At 32.0% G+C, this 13,045-nt stretch overlaps 3 protein-coding genes and 2 pseudogenes across 5 annotated transcripts, besides 4 other annotated features; 4 read left to right on the plus strand and 1 right to left on the minus strand.

The window, feature by feature from the left end:
• Nucleotides 1–3,018: 3,018 nt before the first annotated feature.
• On the minus strand, nt 3,019–3,324 carry TVAGG3_0471610 (annotated as a pseudogene). Its single transcript has one exon. A coding segment is annotated over exon 1 (306 nt).
• A 2,852-nt stretch (nt 3,325–6,176) lies between these two features.
• TVAGG3_0471620 (uncharacterized protein) lies at nt 6,177–6,458 on the plus strand (the record flags this gene model as incomplete). Its single annotated transcript, XM_001320986.1, has 1 exon — nt 6,177–6,458. One exon carries the CDS (start codon nt 6,177–6,179, stop codon nt 6,456–6,458), a length of 282 nt encoding a protein of 93 aa, XP_001321021.1.
• A 189-nt stretch (nt 6,459–6,647) lies between these two features.
• On the plus strand, nt 6,648–6,974 carry TVAGG3_0471630 (uncharacterized protein; the record flags this gene model as incomplete). Its single annotated transcript, XM_001320985.1, has 1 exon — nt 6,648–6,974. One exon carries the CDS (start codon nt 6,648–6,650, stop codon nt 6,972–6,974), a length of 327 nt encoding a protein of 108 aa, XP_001321020.1.
• Nucleotides 6,975–7,823: 849 nt separating this feature from the next.
• Nucleotides 7,824–8,724: a mobile genetic element.
• On the plus strand, nt 7,880–8,635 carry TVAGG3_0471650 (MULE transposase domain-containing protein; the record flags this gene model as incomplete). The annotated part of the gene is made up of 1 exon (XM_001320984.1): nt 7,880–8,635. One exon carries the CDS (start codon nt 7,880–7,882, stop codon nt 8,633–8,635), a length of 756 nt encoding a protein of 251 aa, XP_001321019.1.
• Nucleotides 8,725–9,085: a mobile genetic element.
• Nucleotides 9,086–12,085: a mobile genetic element.
• TVAGG3_0471680 lies at nt 10,694–11,699 on the plus strand (annotated as a pseudogene). Its single transcript has one exon. A coding segment is annotated over exon 1 (1,006 nt).
• Nucleotides 12,086–12,228: a mobile genetic element.
• Between the last annotated feature and the right edge of the window lie 817 nt (nt 12,229–13,045).

Raw genomic sequence — 13,045 nt, forward strand, 5'->3', positions numbered from 1 at the left:
ACTTTTGGCTTGACCGTATTCTTTCAACCAAAACTCAAGAATTTCCTGCATGAATTTTGTATAAAAAGCAACCGCCGGAATTCAGGCGGTTGTTATATTCTTCACAAAACATTTACGATGAAGAAATCATGACAAAACATGTACGAAGAAGTTTTGACAAAACATATACGTTTAAGTTCCATGAAATCATAACAAAACATTTACGATGAGGTCATGACAAAACATTTACGATGAGGTCATGACAAAACATATACGAAGAAGTCATGACAAACATATACGATGAAATCATGACAAAACATATACGTTCATGTTTGACAAAACATATACGATGAAATCATGACAAAACATATACGAAGAAGTCTTGACAAAACATTTACGATGAAGAAGTCATAACAAAACATTTACGAAGAAGTCATGACAAAACATTTACGTTTAAGTTCCATGAGGTCATAACAAAACATTTACGTTTAAGTTCCATGAGGTCATGTTAGAAAACATGTTAGAAAAGGTGTTAGATCTAACATTCTAACATAAACATTATTTTTGGGTCATTTACACTCATTACGATGAGGTCATAACAAAACATTTACGTTTAAGTTCCATGAGGTCATGACAAAACATTTACGATGAAATCATGACAAAACATTTACGATGAAATCATGACAAAACATTTACGATGAAATCATGACAAAACATTTACGTTTAAGTTCCATGAAATCATGACAAAACATTTACGATGAAATCATGACAAATCATTTACGATGAAGTCATGACAAAGTCTTGACAAAAATTTATGATGAAGTTTTGACAAATCATTTACGATGAAGTCATGACAAATCATATACGATGAAGTCTTGACAAAACATATACGAAGAAGTCATGACAAATCATTTATGTTTAGTTTCGATGAAATCATGACAAAACATTTACGATGAAATCATGACAAAACATTTACGATGAAATCATGATAAAACATTTACGAAGAAGTTTTGACAAATCATTTACGATGAAGTCATGACAAAACATATACGATGAAATCATGACAAAACATATACGATGAAATCATGACAAAACATATACGAAGAAGTCATGACAAAGCATGTACGAAGAAGTTTTGACAAAAACATTTACGATGAAGAGGTCATGACAAAATATACGATGAAGTCATGACAAAATTGACGATGAAGAAGTCATGACAAATCATTTACGATGAAATCATGACAAAACATATACGATGAAGTTTTGACGATGAAGTTTTGACGAAGAAGTCTTGACAAAACATATACGATGAAGTCATGACAAAACATATACGAAGAAACCTTGACAAAACATTTACGATGAAGAGGTCATGACAAATCATTTACGATGAAGAAGTCATGACAAATCATTGACGATGAAGTTTTGACGAAGAAGTCATGACAAATCATTGACGATGAAGTTTTGACGAAGAAGTCTTGACAAAGCATATACGATGAAGAAGTCATGACAAATCATTGACGATGAAATCTTGACGAAGAAGTCATGACAAATCATTTACGATGAAATCTTGACGAAGAGTCATGACAAAACATATACGAAGAGGTCATGACAAAACATATACGATGAAATCATGACAAAACATATACGAAGAGGTCATGACAAAACATATACGATGAAATCATGACAAAACATATACGAAGAAGTTTTGACGATGAAGTCATGACAAATCATTGACGATGAAGTTTTGACGAAGAAGTCTTGACAAATCATTTACGATGAAGTCATGACAAATCATTTACGATGAAGTCATGAAAATTCATTTACGATGAAGTCATGACAAAACATGTACGCTCATTACGATGAAGAAGTCATGACAAAACATATACGAAGAAGTTTTGACAAAACATTTACGATGAAGAAGTCATGACAAATCATTTACGATGAAATCATGACAAAACATATACGATGAAGTTTTGACGATGAAGTCATGACAAATCATTGACGATGAAGTTTTGACGAAGAAGTCTTGACAAAACATATACGAAGAAGTCATGACAAAACATTTACGAAGAAGTCATGACAAATCATTGACGATGAAGTTTTGACGAAGAAGTCATGACAAAACATATACGTAAACATTTTATTTCCTGTGTTGTTGTCAAACATGAACGTAAACATTATTTTGGTTCATTTACACTCATTACAATGAAGAAGTCATGACAAAACATATACGAAGAAGTTTTGACAAAAATTTACGATGAAGAAGTCATGACAAAACATTTACGAAGAAGTCATGACAAAACATTTACGAAGAAGTTTTGACAAATCATTTACGATGAAGAAGTCATGACAAAACATTTACACTCATGTTTGACAAATCATTTACGATGAAATCATGACAAAACATATACGATGAAGTCTTGACAAATCATTTACGATGAAGTTTTGACAAATTCAAGACCCTTTGGGTCTCGCCGCTTAGCGGCTGAGGGTGAAAAATTAGGTGAGAAAACAGGTGAGATCTCACCTCTTCACCTAAAAATTATTTTTGGGTCATTTACACTCATTACGATGAAGAAATCATGACAAAACATATACGTTCATGTTTGACAAAACATATACGATGAAATCTATGAACATAATTATTTCAAACCAGGAGCCAAATTCTTGCGATTTTCATATGGAATCTCTTCTCTCGGTTTTCCGAGGTAAGCAATTATATGAAATCATTTACACTCATTACGATGAAGTCATGACAAAACATTTACGATGAAGAAGTCATGACAAAACATATACGTTCATGTTTGACAAAACATATACGAAGAAGTCTTGACAAAACATTTACGATGAAATCTTGACAAAACATTTACGATGAAGTCATGACAAAACATTTACGATGAAGTCATGACAAAACATTTACGTTTAAGTTCCATGAGGTCATAACAAAACATATACGAAGAAGTCATGACAAATCATTTACGTTCATGTTTGACAAAACATTTACGATGAAGAAATCATGACAAAACATGTACGAAGAAGTCATGACAAAACATATACGTAAACATTTATTTCCTGTGTTGTTGTCAAAATGTCATGTTGTCTCATTTTTTCAGAGAAGTTCATTAACCGAGTGACACATGGTGACGTAGTGACACCTAAAAACCATCTACCCTAAACATTATTTTTGCTGAATTCAACAACAAAATGAACGAGGTCAGGATGTATGCAAATACCTTTGAATTCATTCATAACACCCTTTGTAAGCTCATAAAATGCTTGTTTTGAGGTCGAGCCACTTTTGGCTTGACCGTATTCTTTCAACCAAAACTCAAGAATTTCCTGCATGAATTTTGTATAAAAGCAACCGCCGGAATTCAGGCGGTTGTTATATTCTTCACAAAACATTTACGATGAAGAAATCATGACAAAACATGTACGAAGAAGTTTTGACAAAACATATACGTTTAAGTTCCATGAAATCATAACAAAACATTTACGATGAGGTCATGACAAAACATTTACGATGAGGTCATGACAAAACATATACGAAGAAGTCATGACAAAACATATACGATGAAATCATGACAAAACATATACGTTCATGTTTGACAAAACATATACGATGAAATCATGACAAAACATATACGAAGAAGTCTTGACAAAACATTTACGATGAAGAAGTCATAACAAACATTTACGAAGAAGTCATGACAAAACATTTACGTTTAAGTTCCATGAGGTCATAACAAAACATTTACGTTTAAGTTCCATGAGGTCATGTTAGAAAACATGTTAGAAAAGGTGTTAGATCTAACATTCTAACATAAACATTATTTTTGGGTCATTTACACTCATTACGATGAGGTCATAACAAAACATTTACGTTTAAGTTCCATGAGGTCATGACAAAACATTTACGATGAAATCATGACAAAACATTTACGATGAAATCATGACAAAACATTTACGATGAAATCATGACAAAACATTTACGTTTAAGTTCCATGAAATCATGACAAAACATTTACGATGAAATCATGACAAATCATTTACGATGAAGTCATGACAAAGTCTTGACAAAACATTTACGATGAAGTTTTGACAAATCATTTACGATGAAGTCATGACAAATCATATACGATGAAGTCTTGACAAAACATATACGAAGAAGTCATGACAAATCATTTATGTTTAGTTTCGATGAAATCATGACAAAACATTTACGATGAAATCATGACAAAACATTTACGATGAAATCATGATAAAACATTTACGAAGAAGTTTTGACAAATCATTTACGATGAAGTCATGACAAAACATATACGATGAAATCATGACAAAACATATACGATGAAATCATGACAAAACATATACGAAGAAGTCATGACAAAACATGTACGAAGAAGTTTTGACAAAACATTTACGATGAAGAGGTCATGACAAAACATATACGATGAAGTCATGACAAATCATTGACGATGAAGAAGTCATGACAAATCATTTACGATGAAATCATGACAAAACATATACGATGAAGTTTTGACGATGAAGTTTTGACGAAAAGTCTTGACAAAACATATACGATGAAGTCATGACAAAACATATACGAAGAAACCTTGACAAAACATTTACGATGAAGAGGTCATGACAAATCATTTACGATGAAGAAGTCATGACAAATCATTGACGATGAAGTTTTGACGAAGAAGTCATGACAAATCATTGACGATGAAGTTTTGACGAAGAAGTCTTGACAAAGCATATACGATGAAGAAGTCATGACAAATCATTGACGATGAAATCTTGACGAAGAAGTCATGACAAATCATTTACGATGAAATCTTGACGAAGAAGTCTTGACAAAACATATACGAAGAAGTCATGACAAATCATATACGATGAAATCTATGACAAAACATATACGATGAAACCTTGACAAAACATGTACGTTCATTACGATGAAGAAATCATGACAAAACATGTACGTTCATGAGAATAGTGATGAAATAGTTCATGCAATAAGGAGGTCATACATGAATGCAATGATGAAATAGTTCATGAGAACAGTGAGGAGGTCATACATGAATGCAATGATGAAATAGTTCATGAGAACAGTAAGGAGGTCATACATGAGAACAGTGATGAAATAGTTCATGCAATAAGGAGGTCATACATGAGAACAGTGAGGAGGTCATACATGAGAACAGTGATGAAATAGTTCACGATGTCGTTCGTGAAGAAGCCATTGCAACAAAGAATGTTATAAAGGATTTCATAGAACTTAACAAGGAGGAGTTTAAAGAAGGCTATGAAGTGAAAAGATGTGAAGAAGATTTCTTGGCGTATTTGAAGAAAAAGAGACTAAAGCCAATGGCTCAAAATAAGTTTCAATCGATGTTTGAAAAGAAACGTTTGAGCTATGGTGGTGTAAGAAGCACATATTACTTTGTTAAGAAGTGAGGACATTTATTTTTGTCGTTAGTGTTGGAGTTTGTGTTTGTTGTTAGTGTTTGTCATTTGTGCTGAAGTTAATACTTGAGTTAGTGTTGGAGTTTGTGGTTGTCGTTAGTGTTGGAGTTTGTGTTTGTTGTTAGTGTTTGTCATTTGTGCTGAAGTTAATACTTGAGTTAGTGTTGGAGTTTGTGGTTGTTGTTAGTGTTGGAGTTTGTGTTTGTCGTTAGTGTTGGAGTTTGTGGTTGTTGTTAGTGAGAGAATAAATTAAATCATGAACTTTGCCATGGTCTCTGTCCCTAGTAGTTTTCATTAAGTTCTGGAAATAATGAAAGTCATAAACTTTGCCATGGTCTCTGTCCCTAGTAGTTTTCATTATCTCACAGAGTTAATGAAAGTCATACTTTCTATCAGATGAAGCATGCAGATGAACATAACGAAAGTTAGTGAGTTTGCCACGAGTTATGAATAAAATATTGGCATATTAGATGAGATAGTTGATGAAACAGATGAAGATAAATTAAATCTTGGACTTTGCCACACTCTGTCCCTAGTTCCTCAAAATCCTTGACAACGTTGCTTAGAAATTTTGGTTCAAAACCTCATCTGATTTTAATCTGTTATGCTACCTGTTAAGTTTCGCGAGATTATAAATGTCATGGAGTTATATAAAAAGGAGGGACAGCTAGGGACACTGGAAGTACTTGTAAGGCTATCTGTTAAGATTGCATGAAATACTAAAAGTCATGAAATCCATTATCGCTGTGCTAGCTTCACCTTTGATTGAAATGACGACTAAAGTCACTGAAGCAATGAAACAAAAGTTTTTGGTAGAATACATTAAATCAGGAACTATTCCAGAAGGTTTTTACATTCATACTATGAAGGATGGTAGAGTTCAGTTTAGAAAGATAAAGCAACCATTAGATAGAGAAGGAATTTTGAGAAAGATTAAACTTCATGAGGACAACATTGCTGAACTTAAGAAGAAGTTAGAAGAGTTGGATAAAGTCAATGATGAAAAATGAAGAAATCAAGGAAGAGAGTTATAAAGCAATGAATTCAACAGGGTGAAAAAACAGGTGAAAAAAGAGGTGAGATCTCACCACTTCACCTAAATTTATTTTTGTGCTATGTTTTCATACGTGTGGGAGTGGTGATATCATTAATTTTTAAGTTTATTTTTAAAATTATTTTTTAAGTTTATTTGGATGTAAATGACGAAAACTATTGAGATAACAAACTACAACGGTCATGAGTTCAAGAATTTGTTCTTCGTTCCTCGTGAAAATACATTCTATCAGATACGAGGGAGAAAGGGTAAAGTTAGTTTGAGCGTTTATGAAGGAATGAAGAATGGAAAGTTTATACAAGCATACGATACAAACGGTAAACGTGTTTCATTAGCTTTGTCAAAACTTACTAACATTTATTTTGACAGTGATTTTGACTCTGACGATTGGAGCGACAGCAGCGATACTGAAGAATATGAACTATTGTGTGAAGCACAGCAATGGGAAGAGTTACAATACTTTTGTAAGTGAGAACGTTTATTTTTACAGTAGTAAGGTGAAGTGGTTGGCGGCTTTATAAATATTTAAGGTTAAGTTGGTGTTGTCGTTTGTGTTGTAAAATTTACGTTAACGGTTTTGTAAAGTGTCAAATTCACATATAATGGGTAAGGTGGAACGCAGTGCCACAGTACACGAGATAAGTATTCTATCTAATGTATGAAAGAATTTATGAATTCAAAAAGACTTCAAAAGCTAAAGATAGGTATTTTCTTCTTCCCTTTAATATTATTTGCTCATTGCAATATTTATTTCTGGATAAGATCAATACCATTCAGGTCAGGTAAGTGGGGCTTCCAGGCGCGTTGCGCCCTCTAGCCCATAAGAAATTTTGCCCAAGACCCAAGAGGAGGACCGAACCCCAGCCGACCAGCCGGTGACAAAACCAAAACCGTTGTTATTTACATCATATTAATGGTGTCACTTTTTAAATATCACTTTTTGTTTCACTTTTCACAAATTATATATGTTTTCATGCTTTGTCACTTTTCTGTTACTTTTCGGGTAAAAACATTTTTATTATTATATATAAATGAATTTTACAAAACCTCCGTTACCGTTCTTTGGAAATAAGAGTAAATGTAAAGATATTATATTGAGAGAACTTAAGAAACTACCGAATGGTCTAACATTTGTAGATTTGTTCGGTGGAAGTTTCTATATATCCCATTTATGTCATACCGTATTTCCTGACTCAAAGATTATATGCAATGACTTCGACAACTATATGGACCGTCTCAAACATATTCCAGACACAAACAATATATTGAAAGAGTTAAAAGAAAAGATACCTATAGGTAAGATGGAACGTATACCATTAGATAAGAAAAGCGGATAAGTTTAAATCACGAGACAATTTTGAAGAATTTTATAATCTAATGAAATTATTAGTATTCGATACTAAAGAAGAATCTCCCGAGGAAGAACAGAACCAAGAAGAAGAAAATCCTAGAGAGGAACCAGCTCAATCTCACTTACTTCAAGCAGAAGAAATTGAAGAAGAGGAACAATATGAAGAAGAATTCATCGAAAATGAATTTCAACCTTCTCAAATCTTTTTACCACGAGAATCTTCTGATGATCCAAACGATTCTGAATTTATTCCAGAAGAAGAAACGTTTGAAACAAGTGAAGAAGTTCCAGAGCACCTCACTCAAGAAGAAGCTGCAGACCTAGATGCAGTTTATGATCGAATTCTTGAAATTCTTTCCACTGAACCGAAAGCCCAAAAGTACTTCGATAGGCAATGGAGGCATCATTTAGATCGTTGGAATAATCGCTATCGCAACGGAGGTGACGCGACTAATAACGTCAGTGAGTCACATTTCAAAGTTCTCAAGCATTCTTATTTCCCAGAGAGAAGGAATATTCGATTAGACGATTTTGTTGTTGAATTATACACAACGGTTGTTCCAGCATTATTGATTAAATTTAAAGTTCAATTAATCAATAGTGATAAAGTTGTTCGTATATTACGAAAAGCTAATGACCATGAACAAATATTGGAAAACAAAAAAGTCGAATGTTTGAAAATTCTTGAAGCAATATATTCAAGTTTGCAACAAGGATCAATAGATTCAAATCTTGTTTATTGTACTTTAAAGGTACTTTTAAAAAAGAAACAATTAATGTAAAAGATTCAAATAATTTTTTATTATTATTTTATTAATTTTTTACAATAAGGTTAATAAAAAAGTGACACTATATAGTTTGTCCCACACTCAGCAGCGACTAACTTTGAGTGTACATATATAATTGTTATACTGAGTACTTTCTATCTGTGTTACTTATTTGGGTCTAAGAGCCATTTGTCAGATTTTCCCGAAATGCAAGGTTAAGATTTTAGCAGCGACTAACTTTGAGTGTACATATATAATTGTTATACTGAGTACTTTCTATCTGTGTTACTTATTTGAGTCTAAGAGCCATTTGTCAGATTTTCCCGAAATGCAAGGTTAAGATTTTAGCAGCGACTAACTTTGAGTGTACATATATAATTGTTATACTGAGTACTTTCTATCTGTGTTACTTATTTGAGTCTAAGAGTCATTTCTACCATAGAACTAGATATTGTCTCTCATTAAGGGTATAGTCCACTAAAAATTTTTAAGTTTTGACAATGAAAATAAGCTCTGTGACCATGTAAATATATATCTATGCAAAACGAGAGGTTATGCCATAATTTTTTTAGTTATCAAATTTTCCTTTTTTTGAGAGAAGTCTCTCAATAATTTGAGAAGAATCTTTGATATAAAGAGATACACATTTGTAGAACGAAGTAAGTGTTTTCCAAACATTTTATATGTTCATCCTGTATAACAATATAAAGCTGCATAGTGCCATCTTGTGCGTTTGCTATTTTATGTACTTTTCATTGAGATAATCCCTCTTCTCGGGTGATTTTAACAGTCAACTCAATTTTAAAATAAAGATTTCATCAAAATGATTTCGAAATTCGGATATTGATTATATAAATAGCACTGTTAACATATTTTGGATGAGTAAAAAATACCTTGTTTTGTATGCATTTAGTACACCTTTATTTTTGATTAAAACTATAAAATTTTTATTCCTTATATAATAAATAGTATATGTTACATAAACATGAAATTCAATAGCATTCAATTTTGGATTTTTTAGATTTGGTAAATTTTAGAAGAAATAAAATCAGCAATCAAAATAAAGAAACTTTTTTTGTATCTTCTATGATTACCTTTTGGTACTAAATTTTGCATTAATAAGTAAATTATCTGTATTATTCTGTGAGCACAAGCCCTCAGTTACGCTGGTAGTGAATGATGAATCGTCATTTTGCGAAGAGAACGCGATTATTAAGGTAATTTTGAGAATTGTCTTGAATTATTTAAAATTAAAGTTAATTGAATAGGTAGGATAACTAGCCTTTGCTAAATTTGTATAATTTGACCTTATTCTAGTTGGATCTGAGAATATTTTGCTGAAATAATAAATTATATCGCCGATTTATGAAAATTTCTCTGATGGGACCGACTCGCTGAAACGTATTAGTGTTAATGGTAACTTGTCTGAATTTTCAAATTTTTTTCGAAATCCAAAAAATCACAAACAAAAGCATCAAAATTAGATTTGCATTTAAGGTTTTCATTTTTTTTGGAAAATAAAAATATTTTTTCCCCAATAAAGTTTATTTTTACTTTTGAGAGGAATAGAAACGTTATTTTGGAATTTTGAAACGACAGAAATGTTCCATTTTTAATGTAGATTCTAAAATGGGGTCAAATTTTTGATTGAACCGTTATCCATTGAAAAACCTCGATTTTAAAATGTTATTCCAAAATATTCATCTAATGATATAGTATATATTTATTAATTATTACTTTTTATTCAATTTTCACTTTTGGCGGGATTTCATTTTTTTGTTGTTGTATGGGCCATATTGTTCACCCAAAACGGAAAACAAAGGCAATGCATAACATTTTACTCCACGAACGTCGTCGACTCTCAGCGCGACAGATGCTTGGTGCTTGCATAATGACCGGAATGCCATATACAAAAGGTGCTCGCTTTCTTTCTCTTTGTGGAACTAAGCCCCCTGTGAAGAGTGGTGTCATGAGACAACAGAGATTTTGTGACGATAAGATTAGAAGACTTAAAAGTATTTCCCTAATGCTGTCGAGAAAGTCCTTCAGTGGTTACTTATCCATTGATGCAAGATGGACGCACAGGCGAAACTCGCCAAGTTGTACAGTAACTGCGCTCGATGCTGTCACAAAAAGAGTTCTTGCATGCGTGAACATCAACCATATTGGTGGAAACAGACAGCATGCTCAGTATTCCGGAGCTTCCAACAATATGGAAAGTGCTGGAACTCGAATCATCTTGAAGCAATTAAAGAAATACAATATCTTGAAAGATGTTAAAGAGATTATTAAAGACCGAGATAACAAAAGTGTCTCTGTCTTTAAAGAATTTGGCGTCTCTCATCTTGAAAGATTCGATCCAGGTCATGTATCAAAAAATATCTCAAAAGATTTTACAAAGTTCTCAGCTTCTCATAAGACAGTTGAAGTTTTCAACGACAAGACTCAGAAGATTGAAAAAATAGAGAGACCTTTCTGGGGTCTGAATGCAAGCCTAAGTATGTGGCTTTGGTCATGTTTTGCCGAAGAAAATATTGACAAACGTACGAAAATGTGGGAGAATTGTGTCTACCATTACGTAGGCAATCATTCTTTTTGCGAACCGCACAATTACAAATGCTTTGAATGGCAAAAAGGTGTCAATTCGATCCAACTTCAATTCATGCTCTATGACTGGGTTCACAAATGGACACCCATAGTTTCCAAAGTTTCTTCCATTGGATCTACCTGCATGAATGAAGCGTTTAACTCCAAAATTGCATGCTATTTGGACAAATCAAGAGCCTGGAAGAACATTAACACTAGAGTTAACGTTGCAATCTTAGAATGGAATGATCCAGAGCATTTTCTCGGAGATATACAAAAAGCATTACATCTTCCCCCACTTCCAGAAGATTGTGTCAAATCATTTGAAGAGAATTGTTACTCCAAAATGATATTGAAACAAAAAACTGTTACAAAAGGTTCTAAAAAACAGAACAAATACAAAAAATCCATTCAGAGTGTACCAGGAGGAGATTATCAAGTTTTCAAGTCCGAATGGGAATCAGAAGACGAAGACATTGATGACTTTGATTAACGAAAATTACATTTTATTTATTGTTTTTGTTTTTAATTAAATTATTATTATGCTCATTTTCTTATTTTGATTTTTTCTCATTATGATATAAATAATTTATTAATGCATTTATCCAATAATTATGCTATGATATTTTTATGCCTTATTTCATTTCTCTTATATTTGATAATCTGGTAAAATATAGTTCAGACTATAATCATTTTAGATTATTGATATATTTATATAGGTTAGAATAAAATTAGTTTCATTTTCTACTTTTATTTTGAATTAATAATTTATAATATCAAATATTATGGCGTAACCTCTCCTTTAAAATATAGATATATATAGGCCTATAGAGTTTATTGGCACTCTCAAAACTCTAGAATTTTGAGTTTACTATACCCTTAAATATATATAACTGTAAACTGCTTAATTCATTTATCTATTTAGATAAAATTATATTTATATAAGATTTCATGTTATTATTTCATCTTTATTATTTTTTTATTCCTTTGAAAAGTGACACTGGATAGTTTGTCCCTTTCTCTTTAAAAAATAATAATAATAATTAAAAATAAAAATAAAAATAAACTTTTCCATAATATTTATAAAGCAGATTTGATATATAACACATTTAGCTTAACAAAATAACTTAGAAAAATTGCCGCGCAAAAAGTGACAAAATAGAATACCTATGGTGGCAAGACAAAGGAAACATTTTTGTAAGGCAAACATTATATCAAATACCTTTACTTTGTAATAAGAAATATAATTATCACGAAATTACAAATAAATATTGTTTAATATAATTAATAGCAAAATTCTTTTTTATTATTTCCCTTAAGACCTTACTTATTAAGTATACGTATAACAAGCTTGTACTGCCTGTATTAGTTAATAGAACAAAAGAAAATGAGCTCAAATGAAAAAAATTTTCATGCTATTTTGGAAATATGCATATTCGAAGTATGAGAGTTGTAAACACTGAGAATTTTAAGCTTTGGTTGATGATAGTCTTTAATTTTTCTTGAAGTAGTAAATTATTTGATATGAAAATTTAATGGCCAGCATAATCAATCGTGCGTTTCGTTTCTTGATTGAGAAACGATGATTGTGTGCTAATGAATTATTGCGTCTGACAGGTTATGATTATGGATACCTGAAATTAAGCTTTTATGGGAAACATCACCGAGCGCCATTTGGCGCCCCTAATGCTGTTTCTATCGGTATGATTAAGGAGCTTTCTTATGCACTTTCATCACTTGAACTTGAACGCTACAAGATATATGCCCCCCTCCCAATGGGAGGTGGGAGCAAAAATTGAAATGTTTACATTGATTTTTGAATACTTTACAAGCACCCCT

The sequence above is a fragment of the Trichomonas vaginalis genome, chromosome II (genome assembly GCF_026262505.1).
Source record: "Trichomonas vaginalis G3 chromosome II, whole genome shotgun sequence".
Taxonomy (NCBI): Eukaryota; Parabasalia; order Trichomonadida; family Trichomonadidae; genus Trichomonas; species Trichomonas vaginalis.